The sequence below is a fragment of the Rhinolophus sinicus genome, chromosome 12 (genome assembly GCF_057876585.1).
Source record: "Rhinolophus sinicus isolate RSI-liver-muscle chromosome 12, RSI-T2T, whole genome shotgun sequence".
Lineage (NCBI taxonomy): Eukaryota > Metazoa > Chordata > Mammalia > Chiroptera > Rhinolophidae > Rhinolophus > Rhinolophus sinicus.
The window spans coordinates 5,871,777-5,891,154 of record NC_142512.1 but is presented as its reverse complement, the minus strand read 5'-3'; the positions used below and the strand labels follow the sequence as shown (position 1 = coordinate 5,891,154).

Below are 19,378 nucleotides of genomic sequence, written 5' to 3'. Positions count from 1 at the left end.
CTGCCCAGAGAGTAGCATATGCAGCATTTGAGGCAGTAACCTCAGCTGAGACCGCCAGCTGGGCCCTTGGTTGGACAAAGGATTTAAACACTATACCTGGGCCCCTCCCCCCACTCTCCCAATCCTACCCCCACCCTTCCAAAGACTCAAGCTGGCTCCTGAACTGAGGAGTAGTGTCAGATTACAGAGGAGCAGTAGCGCACAGGATCTGGGAAGACACAGCTTGCAGCTCTGACCCAGGGAAGAGGCTGGGAAGAGTGTGATACTGCTGGGCTGGGAGAGAGAAGACTCCTTCATTCCCAGCACCCACCTTTTCTAGCCTGCCTAGGGCAGGGCCATTACAACTGCGGAGACACTCCCAAGGGGCAGCTGTAGGCAGCTGATGTAGTTCTGGGCTTTCAGCAGCTCAGAAATCTCCCGCCCTACACACACACACACACACACACACACACACACACACACACACACAGAGAAAAAGTGCCCTAAGACTCAGGAGACCTCGGCACAGGGCTGGTTGTGTTACTCTCTGAGCATATGTGAAGGCAAACGCAGAAACTGCACTGACTTTGTAAAAACTACCATCCAGACCTCATAGCCCCACTCATCTAAAACTGCAATTCCAGGGTCACTCTGGGCACCAGGTGACCGGCTCTGCCTGCACAAGATGCAGAGGACTCTTTGTACAGCAGAGGACAGCCTGGAGATTACTTGACGGGCTTAAGCCAAGACTGGCACTGCTTTTTTGTTTTGTTTTGTTTTCGTATTTTTTATATTTTTGCCTGTGTTGAGTGTGGGTTATCGATTGTTTTTACATGTGAGTGTATTTGGTTTTTTCTTTGTTGTTGTTGTTGTTGTGCTTGGTGATTTGCTTTGTTCTGAAATTGCCAGGGCCCAGCTCAAGAGGCACAAGATTCAACACACCCAGAGGCCAACTCCAGACCAAACCAGAGTATTACCAGGTTTGACCTACAAGTGACACACCCAGAGGGAATTCTCTACAAGCACAAGAGGCCACAGGGGCCAAGCCTCATTTGAGCGGTCAATCCTCATGCAGCAGAACATCCACTGTGGGCAGAGCCAAGTCTCACAACTAGTCAGTCTAGGCGTCAATCCCAACTACTCACAAGCCAAAAGCAATTAAAGATCAACTTTAACAGGACAATATACACAACACAAGAGTCACCTTTGGAGCACACGCACAGGAAAAGAAGGAAGTGGTGCAAGTCAAATAGAAAGGACACATACTACATAAGATAACCCAGCAAAAACCAAGAACCCTAGGGGATCTACCTAGCAATACATCGAAGCAAACACAGAGAGTCAGCCAGAATGGGGAAACAAAGAAACATGTCCCAAATAAAGAACAGAAGAAAACTCCAAAATTGGAACCAAATGAAATAGAGGTAACCAACCTATCAGAGACAGAGTTCAGAACACTGATGATAAGAATGTTTAAGGAGCTTAGTGATGACATAAAGAAGGATAGATAAATCATAATGAACAACCAGTTAGAATTAAAGAATACAATAACTGAAATAAAGAACACACTTGAAGGAATTACCAGCAGGCTAGATGAAGCAGAGGATTGAATCAGCAACTTAGAAGACAAGTTAGCAGAGATCACCCAAATGGAACAACAAAAAGAAAACAGAATAAAAAACAATGAAAATGGTTTAAGAGACCTCTGAGATAACATCAAGTGCAACAACATGCACATCATAGGAATAACAGAAGGTGAAGAGAGGAAGCAAGGGATCGAGAACATATTTGAAATAATAATGTCTGAAAACTTCCCTAACCTGGTGAAGGAAACTGACATACAAGCCCAGGAAGTGCAGAGAGTTCCAACCAGGATAAACTCAAACAGGTCCACACCAAGACACATTATAGTTAAAATGGTAAATGTTAAAGACAAAGAGAGAATCCTGAAAGCAGCAAGAGAAAGACAGCAGGTTACATACAAGGGAACTCCCATAAGACTATCAAATGACTTTTCTGCAGAAACATTGCAGGCCAGGAGGGAGTGGCAGGAGATACTCAAAGTGATGGAAAACAAAGGCCTACAACCTAGATTGCTTTATCCAGCAAGGCTATCATTTAAAATTGAAGGAGAGATAAAGAGCTTTCCAGAAAAGAATAAGCTAAAGGAATTTATTACCACCAAGCCAGCATTGCAGGAAATATTAAAAGGGCTTCTATAAACAGAAGAAAGATGAAAACAATCTAACTACAAATTAAAAAATGGCAATAACTATGTACCTATCAATAATCACTTTAAATATAAATGGATTAAATGCTCCAATCAAAAGACATAGGGTATGCCTGATCACTGCACTGTACACCTGAAGCTGAACAATAATGAATGCCAACTATAATTTCATATATATACACACACACACACACACACATATATATATATATATACACATATATATATATATATATATATATATATATATACATACATACATATATATGTATATATATGTATGTATATACTTACAAGAAGTGGAGTACAGCATTAGGAATAGAGACAGCGGAAACATAATGGCTCTGTGCGATGTCAGAGGGATAGTGGATGGGGGGAGAGGGGTTCACACAGTGTGAGGGATATAAATGATAAACGTCTAAGTATTACTTTGTCTTGTGTACCTGAAACTAATAATAATTTTAAAAAGACATAGGGTGGCTGAATGGATAAGAAAACAAGACTGATGCTTATGCTGTCTGCAAGACACCCATCTCAGATCAAAAAATTTTAAGAAATTACTATGAGCAACTATATGCCAACAAATTAGACAATCGGGAAGAAATGACAATTTTCTAGAAGCATACAACCTTCCAAGGCTAAGTCAAGAAGAAACAGAAAATCTGAATAGACTGATCACCACCAGCGAAATTGAATCAGTAATCAACAAGCTCCCAACAAACTAAAGCCCTGGACCAGATGGCCTTACAGGTGAATTTTACAAAACATTCAAAAAAGAATTATCACCTATTCTCCTCAAGCTATTCCAAAAAACCCAGAAGGAGGGAAGGCTCCAAACACTTTTTATGAGGCCACTATTGCCCTGATCCCAAAATCAGACAAAGACACGACAGAAAAAGAAAACTACAGGCCGATATCCCTAAAGAACATAGATACAAAAATCCTCAACAAAATGTTAGCAAATAGAATTCAGCAATACATTAAAAAAATCACACACCATGATCAAGTAGGATTCATTCCTGGTATGCAAGATTGGTTCAACATTTGCAAATCAATTAATGTGATACACCATATTAACAAAATGAAAAATAAAAATCATATGATCATATCAATAGATGCAGAAAAAGCATTTGACAAAATCCAGCAGCCATTTATGATAAAAACTCTTAAAGTGGGAATAGAGGGACCATATCTCAACATAATAAAGGCCATATATGATAAACCCACAGCTAACATCATACTTAATGGGAAAAAGCTAAAACTGTTCCCCTTAAGATCAGGAACAAGGAAATGTTGCCCACTTTCTCCACTTCTATTCAACATAGTGCTGGAAGTTCTAGCCACAGCAATCAGACAAGAAAAAGAAATAAAAGGCATCCAAATTGGTAAGGAGGAAGTAAAATTGTCATTACATGCAGATGACATGGTACTATATATAGAGAACCCTAAAGACTCCACCAAAAGACTATTAGAATTGATAAATGGATTTAGTAAAGGAGCAGGATACAAAATTAATATTCAGAAATCAGTTGCATTTGTACATACCAATAATAAAATATCAGAAGGAGAAATTAAGAAAACAATCCCATTTACAATTACTTCAAAGACTATAAAAGACCTGGGAATAAATGTAACCAAAGAAGTAAAAGATCTGTACTCAGAAAATTATAAGACACTGGAGAGAGAAATTAAAGAAGATACAAATAGATGGAAACACATACCACGTTCATGGATAGGAAGAATTAATATAGTTAAAATGACCATACTGCCTAAGGCAATATACAGATTCAATGCAATTCCTATCAAACTACCAAGGACATTTTTCACAGAAATAGAACATATAATCCTAAAATTTATATGGAACCATAAAAGACCCCAAATAGCCTTGGCAATCTTGAGAAATAAGAACAAAGTGGGAGATATAATGATACCTGACATCAAATTATACTACAAGGCTACAGTAATCAAAACAGCATGGTACTGGCATAAAAACAGACACATAAATCAATAGAACAGAACAGAGCCCAGAAATAAATCCATGTCTATACGGTCATTTAATCTACGACAATGGAAGCAAGAACTTACGGTGGGGTAAAGACAGTCTAGTCAATAAATGGTGCTGGGAAACCTGGACAGACACATGCAAAAAAATGAAGCCAGACCACCTCCATATACAAGAATAAATTCAAAATGAATTAAGACTTAAATGTAAGATCTGAAACCATAAAATTCCAAGAAGAAAATATAGAAAGAAAGTTTACAGACATTACCCAGAGTAAGATGTTTACTGACATATCCCCTCGGGCAAGGAAAGTAAGAAAAAAAATGAACGTGTGGGATGACATCAAACTAAAAAGTTTTTCACAGCAAAGGAAACCATCAATAAATCAATAAAACAAAAAGGGATCCTACTGAATGGGAGAAGATATTTGCCAATGATATATCCAATAAGGGGTTAATATCCCAAATTAATAAAAAAAACTCACTCAACTCAACTCCAGAAAAACAAACAACCCAATTCAAAAATGGGCAGAGAACATGAAGAGACATTTTTCTGAAGAGGACATACAGATGGCAAACAGACATAAGAAAAAAATGCTCAACCTCACTAATCATTAGAGAAATGCAAATAACCACAATGAGATACCACCTCACCCCAGTCAAAATGGCTACCATCAATAAATCAACAAACAACAAGTGATGAAGTGATGGCAAGGATGTGGAGAAAAGGGAACCCTCATGCACTGTTGGTGGGATTGCAGATTGGTGCAGTCACTATGGAAAACAGTATGGAGGTATCTCAAAAATCTGAAAATGGAACTACCTTATGATCCAGCAATTCCACTCCTAGTTATCTATTCGGAGAAATCCAAAACTCTAATTCAAAAAAATTTATGCACTCCTATGTTTATTGCAGCACTATACATAATAGCCAAGACATGGAAACAACCAAAATGCCATTGGTAGATGACTGGATTAAGAAAGTGTGGTACATTTATACAATGGAGTATTACACAGCCATAAAGAATGAAATCTTACCATTTGCAACAATATGGATGGACCGAGAGAACATTATGTTAAGTGAAATAAGTCAGACAGAGAAAGACAAATACCATATGATCTCACTTATATGTGGAATCTAAAGAAAATAATAAATGAATGAACTAATCAGAAACAGTCTCAGAGACATAGAGGTAAAACTGAGGGTTGCTAGATCGGGGGGGATAAGGGGGAAAGTGAGGGTATTAGAAAGCACAGTTGGTAACCAAAAGATTGCTACGGGGATATGAAAGCCAATTTGGGGAATGTATCAATAATGTTGTAAAGATTTTGTGCGGTATCCAATGGACACTTGTCTCATTAGGGAGACCACCTCATGGATGATGTAGATGCCTGATCACTGCACTGTACACCTGAAGCTGAAGCTGAACAATAATGAATGTCAACTACAATTTTACATATATATATATATATATATATATATATATATATATATATATATATATTTACAAGAAGTGGACTACAGCATTAGGAATAGAGACAGTGGAAATATAACGGCTGTATGCGATGTCAGAGGGGTAGTAGATGGGGAAGGGGACTTATCACTTTGTGAGGGATATAAATGATAAATGTCTAACTATTACACTGTTTTGTGCACCTGAAACTAATGATAATAAAAAAAAAGTTTTAAAAAAATTGAAACATTGGAAACTAACTATTCAACAGCAGGAGATTGGTCTCAAAATTATACTGCATACAATGGAATACTATGTACCATTAAGTATTTTGAGTTAGATACTGAATTTACTGAAATATAAACTATGTATAAATATAAAAAGTATTGAAGTAACAAATATAAGGTAAAAAATTCTACTGAGAATAGAACAAAAAAAAGCATAGGTACTCAAGAGAATGCTTCTTTAAAAAAATAAACAAACCAGAAAAGCATATCTATGTACTTTTAAAATATAAGTAATCTGGGGAGCGGGTGTCTAAGCATTAGTACTACAAACAATGCCGAAGGGCATGCATTAGCTTTAGTCCCTTTCCACATTACATACTCCCTTTCTATTCCATCTTTCCTTTTATATTTCGAAAGTGGCACTTGCTAAGGTGGGGGAAGGTGACAGTGAAATTTTGTGCAGTTTTCTAAAAATTATCTAGTCTTCCTTTAGCCTTAGCGAACTATGAAATATGAAGGCCTTAATTTTGTACAATAAACTTTTATTTGTATTCTTAAAAAAATAATAATAAAGTGGCACTTACTAGAGAAGAAAGCCCCTCAGAATTTCCAGTTGATGTTTTCAGTAAAACAAAGTCAAAGGAAAGCCTCTAACAACTGGGGTTCTTCTCTAACATACCAAAATTTCCTTCCTTTTCAAGGCTGAATATATTTCATCATGTGGATAGACCACGTTTTGTTTATCCATTCATTCGTGGATGGACACTTGGGTTGTTTCCACCTTTTGGCTATTGTAAATAATGCTGCTATGACCATGGGGGTACAAATGTCTGCTTGAGACCTTGTTTTCAATTATTTTATGTCTAACCTAGGAGTGGTCACATCAAGTTTTAAGAGACATCAGACCCAGGCAGGACCAGAGCTTGGTGAGACACAAGGAGCTTGGCCCTTGTTGACATACACCCAGCGCCATCATCCTTTGTACTCCCACCCCACCCCCAAGTCATTTGTGTTGTGACAACTATTTGGCAAGTATGGCAATGAAATGAAATCTTTCAGATTTGAACCTTGTTAGGGGACGGAGGACTAGCAGTGAACAAGTCATTTAGAGCTTCTCCCCAACCCTATTCAGCTCACAGGAAGACCCCACCAAACCAAAAGGACCCTCCAGGCTCTAGGAGGAAATTTTACTTTCATGAACCATTTCACAAATTATAACTGAATGTTATGAACAGCTATGCTCATCTTGGGACTCTTTCAAGAGACACATCTAGCTCCTCCACATGACTCGTCTCAGACACTCACCATGAACACAACAGCGGCCAGTTCGTAGACGATGGACTGGGCCCCCAGCTCCACCATGCCGAGAATACCTGGGGAAGACAGACAGCTGATGCCATGCTCCTGGCCAGGCCCCCATCCTTCCACCAGCCGTCGCCATCTTTCCCACACTAACCACTCAGGAAGCTTCCGATCTCGTACGCCCACCACTCAATACACAGCATGAGCATGCTGGGGATGGCCAGCTGGAAGAAAGAGCCCCAGTCCTGCAGGCACTCAAGAGACCACCCTGCAGGTGGGACATAGATACTTTTACAGCACATCCAGCCATCAGACCAAGTTTAACCCACGACAAAACCCATGTCCAAGTTGGAAAATAAAAAGCAGCATTTACCTTCCCAGGTAGCTTGATGCAGTTTCTTCCAGAGGATGTAGAGAAAGAGGAGCAGAGCCAGGGAGAACTGGGAAATTGCATTTGCCAGTGCTGAACCCCTGGGAAGGACGATGCCAGTGAGGGCAGGTGCCGGTCCTCCACCCTCTCCCAGCCTCACTTAGCAGGTGAGCACTCATCCCTGGCTGGGACATCTGCAGCAGGCCCAGAGGTCATCTTCTTTCCAGAGCAGTATTACTCTCCATCCCCGAATGTGTTTCCCAGAGTGCTCCAAGGAGGAGATAATATGTGGACACAATGACCAGGTAAAGGTCTTGGTCTCCTCCACCCCCACTGGAAAAGCCACAGGCAGGTCTTTCCTTTTCCCTGCCCCAAGAATTGATTGGACTCACATCACTCCAAGATGCAGTTGATGGAGAAACAGGTAGTTGATGAGGGCATTGACAAGGTTGGCTGCTACTCCAGTTAATATTTGGGGCAGTACAATTCCCTAAAATGAGGAAAGACCACGCCCTGCTGGAGATCAGTGGAACAAGACTGCCGCTTTCTACCCCAAGACACACCAGGCTCTACGTGGCCTGCGTGACAAGCTGTCACAGGCAAGCCAGAGGTCCTAACTGTGGATGTCCCATCCTTGCTGCTCTTACCTTCCCACCCTCCCATCCCCTCCTGTTCCTCCTCCTCTCTGAAGCATGAAGAGCATTGTTCTGGTCATGGAGAGACATGGGCAGGTGATGAGAAGGCAGTAGAGAGAAAAGAGAAATGGCTCATCTGCAAGAGTACAAGGACCGGCAAGGATTAAAAAGTAAAAACAAGTTACTTTCCACATTGCTCAGTTGGTGAAAGTATACTTTCTCAACCAAAATTGAAATTTGGAAAATTAACCTAAAAAGAGCTTATGCTACTAGAGTGTGGAATGAATTCCATCATATCTGGCTTTGCTCATAAGTACAGGGGCAGAAACATCCAGTCTTATTTGCCATCTCAAACTAAGACTTAAGGTGAGAGAGTAAAATGACAGGACTAAAGAAGTAAAAAGCTGTCCTGCCATGTATCAGGATAGAATAACAGACATAGTCAAAGCTAGCTGGGAAGTTAGCAGGAAACACTATTTCTCCCAACTGTAGTGTCATCTCACCCTCTTCTTTGAATAACTATTGATTTCTTATTCTCTGAGAAACTTGGTTCTCTAAAATCACAGACTGTAAGAAATCTTGCTGTTTGAAATTATATCAGTAAAAATAAAACTTCCTACTCTTGCCTGGAGCATTGAAGTCACTTCTATACAAAAAAAAGCAGCCTCAATTTCCAACACAGAGGCAGAGCTTCACATGAACTCCTGGACATAGTACTTGACATCTAGCTAAGCTTTGCAGTTCCCAAGGAGAGAGGACTTGGGTGAAGAGAGACAGTGCCGACCGACCTGGTGTCGATCCCTTTACTCACAGCCTGCTTTGCTCTGAGCCTACCAAAGTGTGACTTCTTTTGGGTTTCATCTGAACTCCGTCCTTCAGCATCTTATAATAATAACCCTCCCCCCTTTGTTTGGTGAGAACTCAAGGCCCCTCTGATCTCTTAATTCTATAGGTTGATAAACCCAACTGCTGGACTGCAGGTTTGTTTCTGGTGGTCTCGTGGTCTTGGGCTCAGGGGCTAGGACAAGGGTCTTGGCCAACCACTTATGTGGGTCACTTATTTATCAGGAGACCCTGATTAATTTTTAGCAAGGGAGTTACATGATCAGATTTGAATTTCAGGTAGAAGGTAAAAGAAGCAGTGTGATGTGCAATTGACCTAAGGAAAGACCAGCAGTAGGGAAATGAGGTAAGACCCTACTGAATTAATACAGAGGAAAAAGAATAAGAAGTGAATTAGGCAGAGGCACAGAGGAGGGACAGGAGCAAGCAGGACCTGTAGGACCCAGTGACTAATCAGATATAGGAGTGAAGGAAAAGATGAAGTCATGGATAATGGGATGTATGAAGGATAGGTTATCAAGAGAGAAAATGGTTATGTCCACTAACTGAGAAAGAATGCAGGAAAGTGGAGGAGCAGGCTTGTGGGGACGAGGAGGAGGTCAAGTGTGCCCCATGCATTGCTTTCTACAGGCAGCAGGAAAGAATGTTTGGAGGTTAGAGATATAAATGTGGGAGTCATGAACATACAGGGAGAAACCAAAAACATACAAGGAGACAGCTTCCCTCGGCATAAGGTAAGAGGAGGCCAATGGAGTCACCTTCTCTTTCAAAGTCATCTCACTCTCCCCCTCAAAAGTCTAAGCATTCTGCCAGGTTTTGTCTCGTTCTTTTCCTACCCTATACCCTCTCTAATAGTATTAACTTCCTCCAAAACACTAGCTGCTTTTCTTGTGTCCTATACTTTGAATAGGCCAGGCCTCCAAGGTGGAAATGAGTTAAATGCAACTCCTTCCTCTCCTGAAGTAATTTCATTCTACAGGATCCATCCCATCATTATGTCCTCCATTTGGACGATGTCCATAACTCTTATCTCTTCCTCTGGCAGTTAGCTTGTTTCTCATAAACTAAAATCCAAAGCAGAGAATATGCAAAGCCCTGTAGGCACTGATGCTGGGCCAGCCCCTCTCTCCAATTCTATGGTTCACTGTGTCCCTCCACCCACATTGTGGTCTCACCCCGCCTCTGCATTCCCCCCCTCCATGACCAGGCTCCTGCTGTCCCCTTTCTCTGTGATGCCTGCTTCTCCTTCCGTACATGGGAACCCTCTGAATCCTTCATAACCTAAAGTGTATCTCCCACACCCTCTTGGCTCATGGCTCCTACTTCGGGGTCTTTCCTTCTGCCTCAGAGTATTGGAGAGAGCAGTTTCACACCCACTCTCCTCACTAGATCAGGTTAGAGCTTGATGTTAGGAGACTCCATGTTTGTTGGAAGACTGAGAATCAGGGGAAGGCCCCACACTGTGCTGAGGCTTCTACACAGCTTCAGATAAGGTTATAGACTCAAGAAGACAGCCTAGGGCTCAGACATGCTGATTTTCACTCCTTTACAGACATTTCAAGTCTATAATTGTGGTACTAAAAAAGATTTGAAATACTGTTGTCTCGTTAATAGGGTAATATCTTAATTTTAAGAACATTAGATAGGCAGAAACTTCCTCCCTTCTCTCCTCTCCCTCCCCCACTGTTACCTAGGCCCTGAGAACCTGCTGACATGGCCATGACCCATTCCCCAGTACCCTCCTTTACCTGGATTCATCTGGAAGGAAGTTGACATCCCTCACCTTCTGGCATCATAAATCCATACCTACCAAGCCAGAGCAGCCCTGGGTCTTTGGCCATTGCTTTTAGTCACTGAAGGGTTCTGACTGACATGAGGTATTCTTACAATTTGAGCTTTCATGTCCCCACTGAGGAAAGTGGACGCTTTCAGACAGGCCCTTTCAGACAGAGATGAGAGCTTGGCTCCCTGGAGCCTGACGGGAGCTCTCTTACTTCCAGGGGCCAGTGACAGCACAAAGCCAAAGAATACTAGGGCTCTAACCCCATCCTGCCAATGACAATATTTACAAGTAGGAATCAGATCAGAAATTTCCAAAGCCAATAATAATGTGACCTTTGCTAGATATCACTTAACACACCTCTCCACACCAAAGTCTTGCATGTACAACACGGGGAATGTATTTCATTGGCTCCAGGCAGACGAGGTCCTCACCCTGCCCTCCCACATCCCTGAATATTTTCAGGGTCCCCAATCTCTGACAGGTGTAAACTCCCATTAGGACCACAAAGAAAAAGGAAAGTCTGTATTACCTGGGTGAGCAAATATTTAACTTGCAGTGTATAAAGAAAGGTTGCCTACAAGAGAACAAGAGAGATAAATGTTAACATTTTGGCCTGGCCACACAGAGGAAGCTAAGAGCCACTGTCCTTAGCTTGGCTGCCCTCTGCTCCCCCAAAGAGCCACAGAGGTGTATCATCTGAGTCGGGTCAGGGACAGGGGGGAAGAGGAGGGAGGACTAGGGGTGTCTAAGGCTGAGTGTCCCAAACATCTCTTTTATGAACGAACATGATCTAAGCATCCCCGGGGTCTAGGAGTGCAGTTTTCTTGGGAGCATGGCAAGGACTCTTGGTGGTGGTGGTAGTGGGGTCCTGGGCTATAAAGGAAGCCCCTAGGCAAACTCTAGGGGGATGCCTCCTTTTATAGCCTAGGCTAGTACTATTTGGTGGAATAATTAAACAATATTAAGCTTTTTAAAGTCTCAAGACAAATTAAAGACCACAGTACCAATTATGGGGGCAGATGGCTACTTTTAAGGGCTAAATTGTGCCTCACACCAGTTCATATGTTGAAGCCCTAACCCCCGATGTGATTGTAGTTGGAGATGAAGTCTTTAAATATGTAATTAAGTTAATATGAGGCCATTAGGTTGGGCCCTAATGCAATTGGACTAGTGTCCTTATAGGAAGACGAGACACAAAAGATGCATGCACACAGGGGGATGACCATGTGAAGAGGCAGCAAGAGGGCGGCTGTCTGCAGGTCAAGAAGAAAAGCCTCAGAGAAAACCAACCCTGTGACACCTTGGTCTTGGAATTCTGACTTCCAGAACTGTGAGAAAATAGATTTCTGTTGTTTAAGCCACCCAATCTGTGGTATTTTGTTATGGCAGCCCTAGCAAACTAATAGTCATTCACCGCTTAATGAAAGAGATACATTCTCAGAAATGCTTCCTTAGATAATTTCATCCTTCTGTAAACATCAGAGTGCATATGTATAAGCCTAGATGGTGTGGCCCATTACACACCTAGGCTCTATGATGTAGCTTATTGTTCTGTATGGAAGGAAAAATAATTCTCCCTCTAATCCTTCTGGGTTCTTGGCTGAGACATCCCTGTAATAAAAGACAGATTCACAGGAGAAAAACAAACAAAAGTTTAATAGCACGTGTACCTCCTGTACACCTGGGAGAGACCCAGGAGTAACTCACCAAACTGGCTGAACCCACCATCTTCAGTTGAAGACAAGAGAAGATGTTGGGGGTGGGGGAGTCAGTTATGGGAGGTGACCAGGAAAAGCACAATCAAGTTGTGCAGATTTAAGTCCTTGTCTTCTGCACTGATAAGAGTTTCTGGAGATAAGGTCATTCCCCCTCTACCTGACATGCCAGGAAGACACCCTTACAATTGGAGCTTTCACTTACAAATGTAAGTAGCTTTTATGGAGAGTAACTTCTACTTGGTTGTCAGAGATTCTCCCTTATCTGCTGTTTCTTAAAATTAACCAAACTAAAATAGCCCTTATGCCAAAGAGATATTTGGGGGTGACAAATTCTGTTCCCCTACCGCTCCTAGGCTACAAACCTGTACAGCATGTTACTGTAATGAATACAGTGGACAATTGTAACACAATGGTATTTGTGTAATGTGTTGTGCTACAACATTAGGACAGCTACAACTTCACTAGATGATAGGAATTTTTCAGCTTGTGGGGGTTCAGAATGAGCCATCCCAAGATGTGCCGCAGTGGTATGCAGATTGCTTTGAGCTAAAGGCAACTTAGCATCAGGCTTAAGAGAAACTTCTGCCTCTCCCTTTAACTACCTGGAAGAATTTTAATTAGGTGCCTTGCCCTTAATAAAAGATTATCAGTGATAACATTTTTGACTCACCTATATGGCAGAGAAAACTTTTATTTATTAAACGTCTGCTCTTCTTGTCATCCTGCAATGACCCTTTGAGGTCTCCAAAGCAGCTTACCTCATCCTTGGCTCAGAATGTCTTATATACCTAGATCCCCCTTTCTGTCTCTGAACCTCTCCCACATGTGGCGTGTCTCTGACTCTCATGTATGTGGGGTTCCCATCCATGCATATGTATTAAATTTGGTTATTTTCTCTTTCTAATCTGTCTCATGTCTATTTGATTATTAGACCAGCCAGAAGAACCTTGAGGGTAGAGAAAAATTTGTTCCTCCCCCATAGTTGGCGCTGTGAGCAGGATAAACTCACTGGCTGAAACCCCCACTTCCCCATGAGGCTGCTGTAGATGAGGATATCCTGCGGTATCTGACACAGGCTGGCAGAATGTAAGGATTCTTTTCATGTCAGCATACCCTTAGATCTTTGTCTGCCGGATCTGGTGGAAGCGAAAGTGGTAAGAATCTTTTTCTCTCTTCTGAATTTAGATTGATAGGAGAAAATATTTGTGAAACCAGTTTCTTGGACTAGCGACTCTTGGTTACTTGGTATGAGTACTCATGGGTTTTGTTTTTCTTTGTCTCTGTCTGGTTTCTTTCTTTTCATCTTTTCTTAATGTCCTAAGAGCTTGGCCTTATGGTTGTGAGAATATTTTGTCTCTGGCTTCCACCATCCAGAAGGTACACTTGCCAAAGCGCACCTTGCTCTCTGTCCTGCCAGGAAAAGCCCTGAAGGGAGTGTGGTATGCCTATCCTGTTCTTCTTAGAGATGGTCTATTATGTGTGACAGCTGGAGGATGCTTATGCATCTGGCAGGCAACCAAATAGGCTGTTGATCCAAAGTTAGGAAATCTTAAACCTTATTCTGTTTAAGGGGGGAAAGCAGTTGATTCCCTGTGTTTTGGAACAGCTGTTTAAAGACAGAGCTCCTCATCTTTCTTAGACTAAATCTAGGAGTGAACTTTCTTGTGAGGGCTGCATCTTTTTTCCACTCTCCTTTAGGGATGCCGCTTGCATCCCTAGGATTGGTTTGATTCTCTATTAAGATCCAACTCATCAAGGCCAGATGATGGATCCTTTTAATTGGAAGAAAACTTCTAAACTGAAGAGAAAGAAGTTTTTCCCAGAACTCTCATATTGTTATAATAGCTAGTCATTAAGATTCCTTTATTAAGATGGAAGGACAGAAATTAAAACAAAAATCAAGGACCACTCAGACCCCCTCCTATTTGCCTTCAGACATTTGCAGATATTGTTAAAAATATATATTAGGACATTGGAAGTACAATTGTACTGCACTTAAGAAGAAAAGTGAAAGAAACAGAATGGCAAAATCTTACTGAAAGACAACCTAAATTTTTTATGTCCTAAGAACTCAGTTTGGTAACTGTCAGGTTGGAAGCTCTAAAATATGGCCAGACAGAAAGGTGGGCTAAACTCCATTTACAGCTGGGGTCCTACCAAACTGCTGCCAGCCCTCAAGGAAATTATAAACTAAAATTATAATGGCAATTATGGTGAATGTTCCCATTAGATTAGATCATTTAAAAGTGCATTTAAAAAGCAAGAGCTTCCAAATCAAACAAAAAGAGATATCGATTTTGTTTAAAATAAATAAGGGTGGACAAAGAGAAAGGAGAGTTATAGGACTCCTCCCTGCAGGGTGGAAATTTTTAGCTCATTAAACACACACACACACACACACACACACACACACACACATCTGGGGGTGCCAAAAAGTGTATATACATGACTTGTATTCATCTTTTGTTATCAGTATATATTGAGTATTACAATTTTAATACAGTTTTCCTTTCTTACAATGTGTATACATTTTTTTGGCACCATGTGTGGGTGTGCATAATATGATATACATATGATAATATTATATATGTTAATGTTATAATATAATATTATAATATTAATAATATTATATGTTAATATATAATATTATATATGTAATAAATGATCAATAAAACATACATTGATGGGTTTAAAACAAAGGTTTTAATATAGCACTACCAAAGTCTGAATGGGCTAAATTGACCCTCCATTGTTTCCCCAAAATTAAAGGGCTCCAAACAAGACTGCTCTCTTTACCCCAGTGTGGAGAAATTTAAAAGACTGGAAGGAAGTGATTACAATGAGACCTGACAGAAAGGTGGGCTACACTCCAGCAATCATCTGGCACAACAGTTAGCCAGTTAAATCAAGTAAAGATTCATAACAAGGCCAGGGTTCTTGGCTTGACCCCTTGCTGCGGACCCAAAGCCTTTTTATTCAAGAGTAAAATGGTCAGGAGATAGGAAAGAGAAATTTCCAGGACTCTTTGATATTGGAATTCATTAACTGTGACACCAAAACCCATTGGTAAAGCCCTGACTCAGGCTACAATTAGATTAGAAGCATATGGAGGGCAGGCCCGGTGGCTCAGGTGGTTAGAGCTCCATGCTCCTAACTCCGAAGGCTGCCGGTTAGATTCCCACATGGCCAGTGGGCTCTCAACCACAAGGTTGCCAGTTCAATTCCTCGAGTTCTGCAAGGGATGGTGGGCAGCGCCCCCTGCAACTAAAATTGAACACGACACCTTGAGCTGAGCTGCCGCTGAGCTCCTGGATGGCTCAGTTGGTTGGAGCGCATCCTCTCAACCACAAGGTTGCCGGTTCGACTCCCGCAAGGGATGGTGGGCTGCGCCCCCTGCAACTAGCAATGGCAACTGGACCTGGAGCTGAGCTGCACCCTCCACATCTAAGACTAAAAGGACAACAACTTGAAGCTGAATGGCACCCTCCACAACTAAGATCGAAAGGACAACAACTTGACTTGGGGAAAAAAAAAGTCCTGTAAGTACACACTGTTCCCCCAATAAAGCCCTGTTGCCCTTCCCCAATAAAAAAAAAAAATCTTTAAAAAAAAATAATAATTGTGGTTTTAAAAAAAGAATATGGAAATGTAACGATTGATAAGATTATGAAAATTGCAATGCTTATACGGGCTTTATTTTAAAGTTACGTCAGCTTTAATTGATTATATCTCTTTTATCTGTTTGTATTGTGGAAAATACACATTGCATCTCATTGGGTAACTGGCAGTTCTTTCTTTTGTCTATCAGAGGTAAAAACTATAGAAGATAGTGACCTTTGCGTCCTCTTGGGTCCATGGAATTATTTAATACTGCCAGAAATATTTACTGTTTGTCCCAGCTGAAACTTGAAGATATTTGAAAAGATTTAATAACTTTTTTATTAGAAGTTTGGCCAAATTGGAAGCTAATTGTGTCTAAGTTTTGATTGGGAGAGTACTCAATTTACTATCTTACTTGTGTGTTATTTGTCTGTCAATCTTGTTTTGCGTATTCTTTGTTTACTGACTTGGAGTAAGAAGTCAAATGGCATCTGAGACTGTGTCTTCTCCTCCCCCATCTTTGTCTCCAGACATGTCTCATGCTCAGGATCCGTCCCAAAGCCATCTTCCTCTAGGAAAATCTGCTGCTTTAAATTCAGGTGTTCTGAAGCCACTCTTTTTACATTTTGAACTTTCTAACTGTATTGTGCACACTCACTTTGCATTTTCTGTTGTTTGTGTTTTTTCACAAGTCTACCCTTGAAGGAGAGGATCTCAGACCTCTTGGAAACAATGGAATGCATTTTTTGATTGATTATAAATTAATTTCAAAATGGCTTTAAAGGAATTCTTACAGCATGCAAAACTTTGGTGATCTGAGCAAAATCTTAACTTAGTCCATCTGCTAGAAACATAATTTGGATCCAGTTTTTTTCTCTGAGTTTTGCATTGTACCTGGGACACAAAAGCTAGCATTTTAAAATAAAAGCTATGAGATCTCTGCCTACGTTTATGTGTATGTTTATGTTTATCTGTGTATGTTTGCTCTAGATATGGTATATTTCTATCACTGAATGGTATTGCTAATTTACAATATTAAATTGGCTTCAACAAACAAGTTCTTATATGAGAATTCTCAAAAATATAACAGAAACTAACCCAAATGCTATTCAGTATCTCGTGATCTGGGAAAATATTTGATATTAAAGATGGTTTGAGTTTGGTTTGGTTAAATAGGCGTATCTTTAGAATCATCAGCATTAAATAATATTTTTAATTCTACCTTGGTTCATTAATCAAATAAGTTCATGTTATCTCTGTTGAAAAATTTGTCTGCAAGAAAAATAACTTGGTATGATGAAATTTTCATAAGCAATCTAAATTTAATTGTTAGGAGCAAGTAAAATAAATGTGAATGGGATAAAAAGTTTCTTTTAGGTTAATTCTTTAGCAATAATTATTTTGTATATGTATTTAAATGGTTTTCTAAATCTCTTTGGTACTTGAAACTTTAAAGTTTTGCTAGCTAAATTAAAAAACTGATACTCATTGAATGTCTAGACCATTTCCAAATAAGATAAAATAATGAAATATTAATTACTGAACATAGGTTTATATACTTTTTGCTTCTTATAGAGAAACTAAAGATATTTGGGTCTATTAGTAAAAATGTCTTATGTCACATTAAAAAATTTTTTGTGCTATGAGGAAATATATTTATAGAAATGATCAACTATGTTCATAAGTATGTCAATCTAAATAATACTGATATAACAGTTCACAATTGCTTATTTCTTAGTTTTCACTGGAAATTAAGGTCTTTAAAGGTTAAGAATCTAATATATATAATTAAAGCTACAGAAATTATAAATAATAGGGAAAACAACTATGTGTACAAGGAAAACTGGAGCTGTTTTGGTTTAAAATAAAAAGGTATGAGACATGAAGACATATTTTTGAAGGAAAGAAAATTCATTTTGTGCTAACGTAAGGCTGATTATTTCAGAATGGGAAAGAGGAAAAACAGGACAAAAATCTGAATGTAAAAGGAAAGCTGTAGGATATTTGTGAGAAAGGAATCTTGAGAAAAAGAAAATTTTATGTGAGGTCAAGCTAAATAAGATTGAAATAAATTTAATCAAGTAAGTAAATATAAATACCAAAAGTAAGGTGATGCAAAATTAGAGTTTGGTTTTCTCTTCCTGCTAAAAGCATTTTTGGCCTGCTACTGATATTGTGAAAAAGTTTTCTACTTAGAAAGCAAAAATTCTGTGTTTTTTTCAAAATAATTTTCTGTGTTTTATGTTGCCTTTTCCAGGTCTTTGATTACTTAAGAAAACTGAATTTCCTCATTAGTAAGAACTAAGTTTTGCTAATAATTGTGTAAAATTCTGTATTTTTGTTTAAAATCTTCTATTTTCACTTTGGTTAAGTGGATAATTAAGTATTGCTTCATAATGGCATATAATCCTATTTAGCCAAATATCTAAACTTCTTGATATATTTTGACAAACTTCCAAAAATTTAAATTATAAATACTTGACCTGAGAATAACTTTGAGGTATTTCAGAAGGGCCTTTGGAACACCTCAAAAGATTAGTTTTCTTTCCTTACCAAAGGGAAATATTAAACTAATTAGGCTTATTTTTGGTGTGTTGAAATTACACGGGAAACATTGTCAAATAAAAAATAACATTTAGCCTTCTTTCTTTTGTATTTATATATGTTATAAATGTTTCAGAAATATATATGTGGGAAATATATTTCCAGAAATATATTGCTGGAAATCTGAGATGTCCTGATATAAGATGTCTGTTATTAACATTTAAGGACACACTAAAATGACTAAACCTGAATATCCAATTGTGGCACATATGGATGAAGTCCATTCTGTTTTTGCAAAAATGACCCCTCATTGCCAGACTTTTGCCATCCTGATACTCTTGTAACATAGCAGCAGTCTGCTTCTGAATCAGAGAAATTAAGATGGGTAAACAATGGCTGTAAATTAAATGAGTCGTCAGGGCTATGGGAAACCCCAAAAGGCTGCTTGGTTCTTTCAGGCTCCCTGGCATTTTGTTGTCGTTGTTTGCATTCCTTCATCCTTCCTAGTGCATTGAAGCTGGACTTCATTTGACTGCTACTTATTATGGGTAATCAGTATGTTCTTGTTGTTGTATGTGTTTTCTGGATGGTTTGAAGCTTTCCCCTGCCACAAGGCTGATGCCCTCACAGTGACAAAGAAGCTGCTAGAAAATGTGTTTCCCACTTGGGGTTTACCTTCCACAATTTCTAAT

General features: G+C 39.7%; 1 protein-coding gene across 2 annotated transcripts in view; it reads right to left on the bottom strand.

The window, feature by feature from the left end:
• The window catches only part of SLC47A1 (solute carrier family 47 member 1), a 52,928-nt gene that overhangs the window by 12,263 nt on the left and 21,287 nt on the right, over positions 1-19,378 (bottom strand). The window contains exons 6-10 of one of the 2 annotated variants that reach the window (XM_019757426.3): positions 11,354-11,398; positions 7,956-8,053; positions 7,567-7,664; positions 7,348-7,461; positions 7,197-7,264 (exon numbers count right to left, since the gene is read on the bottom strand). In XM_019757426.3, coding sequence (XP_019612985.2) covers positions 7,197-7,264; positions 7,348-7,461; positions 7,567-7,664; positions 7,956-8,053; positions 11,354-11,398 — 423 coding nt within the window. The remainder of the gene's footprint in view (positions 1-7,196; positions 7,265-7,347; positions 7,462-7,566; positions 7,665-7,955; positions 8,054-11,353; positions 11,399-19,378) is intronic. The other variant, XM_074319508.2, reaches the window with a different exon arrangement.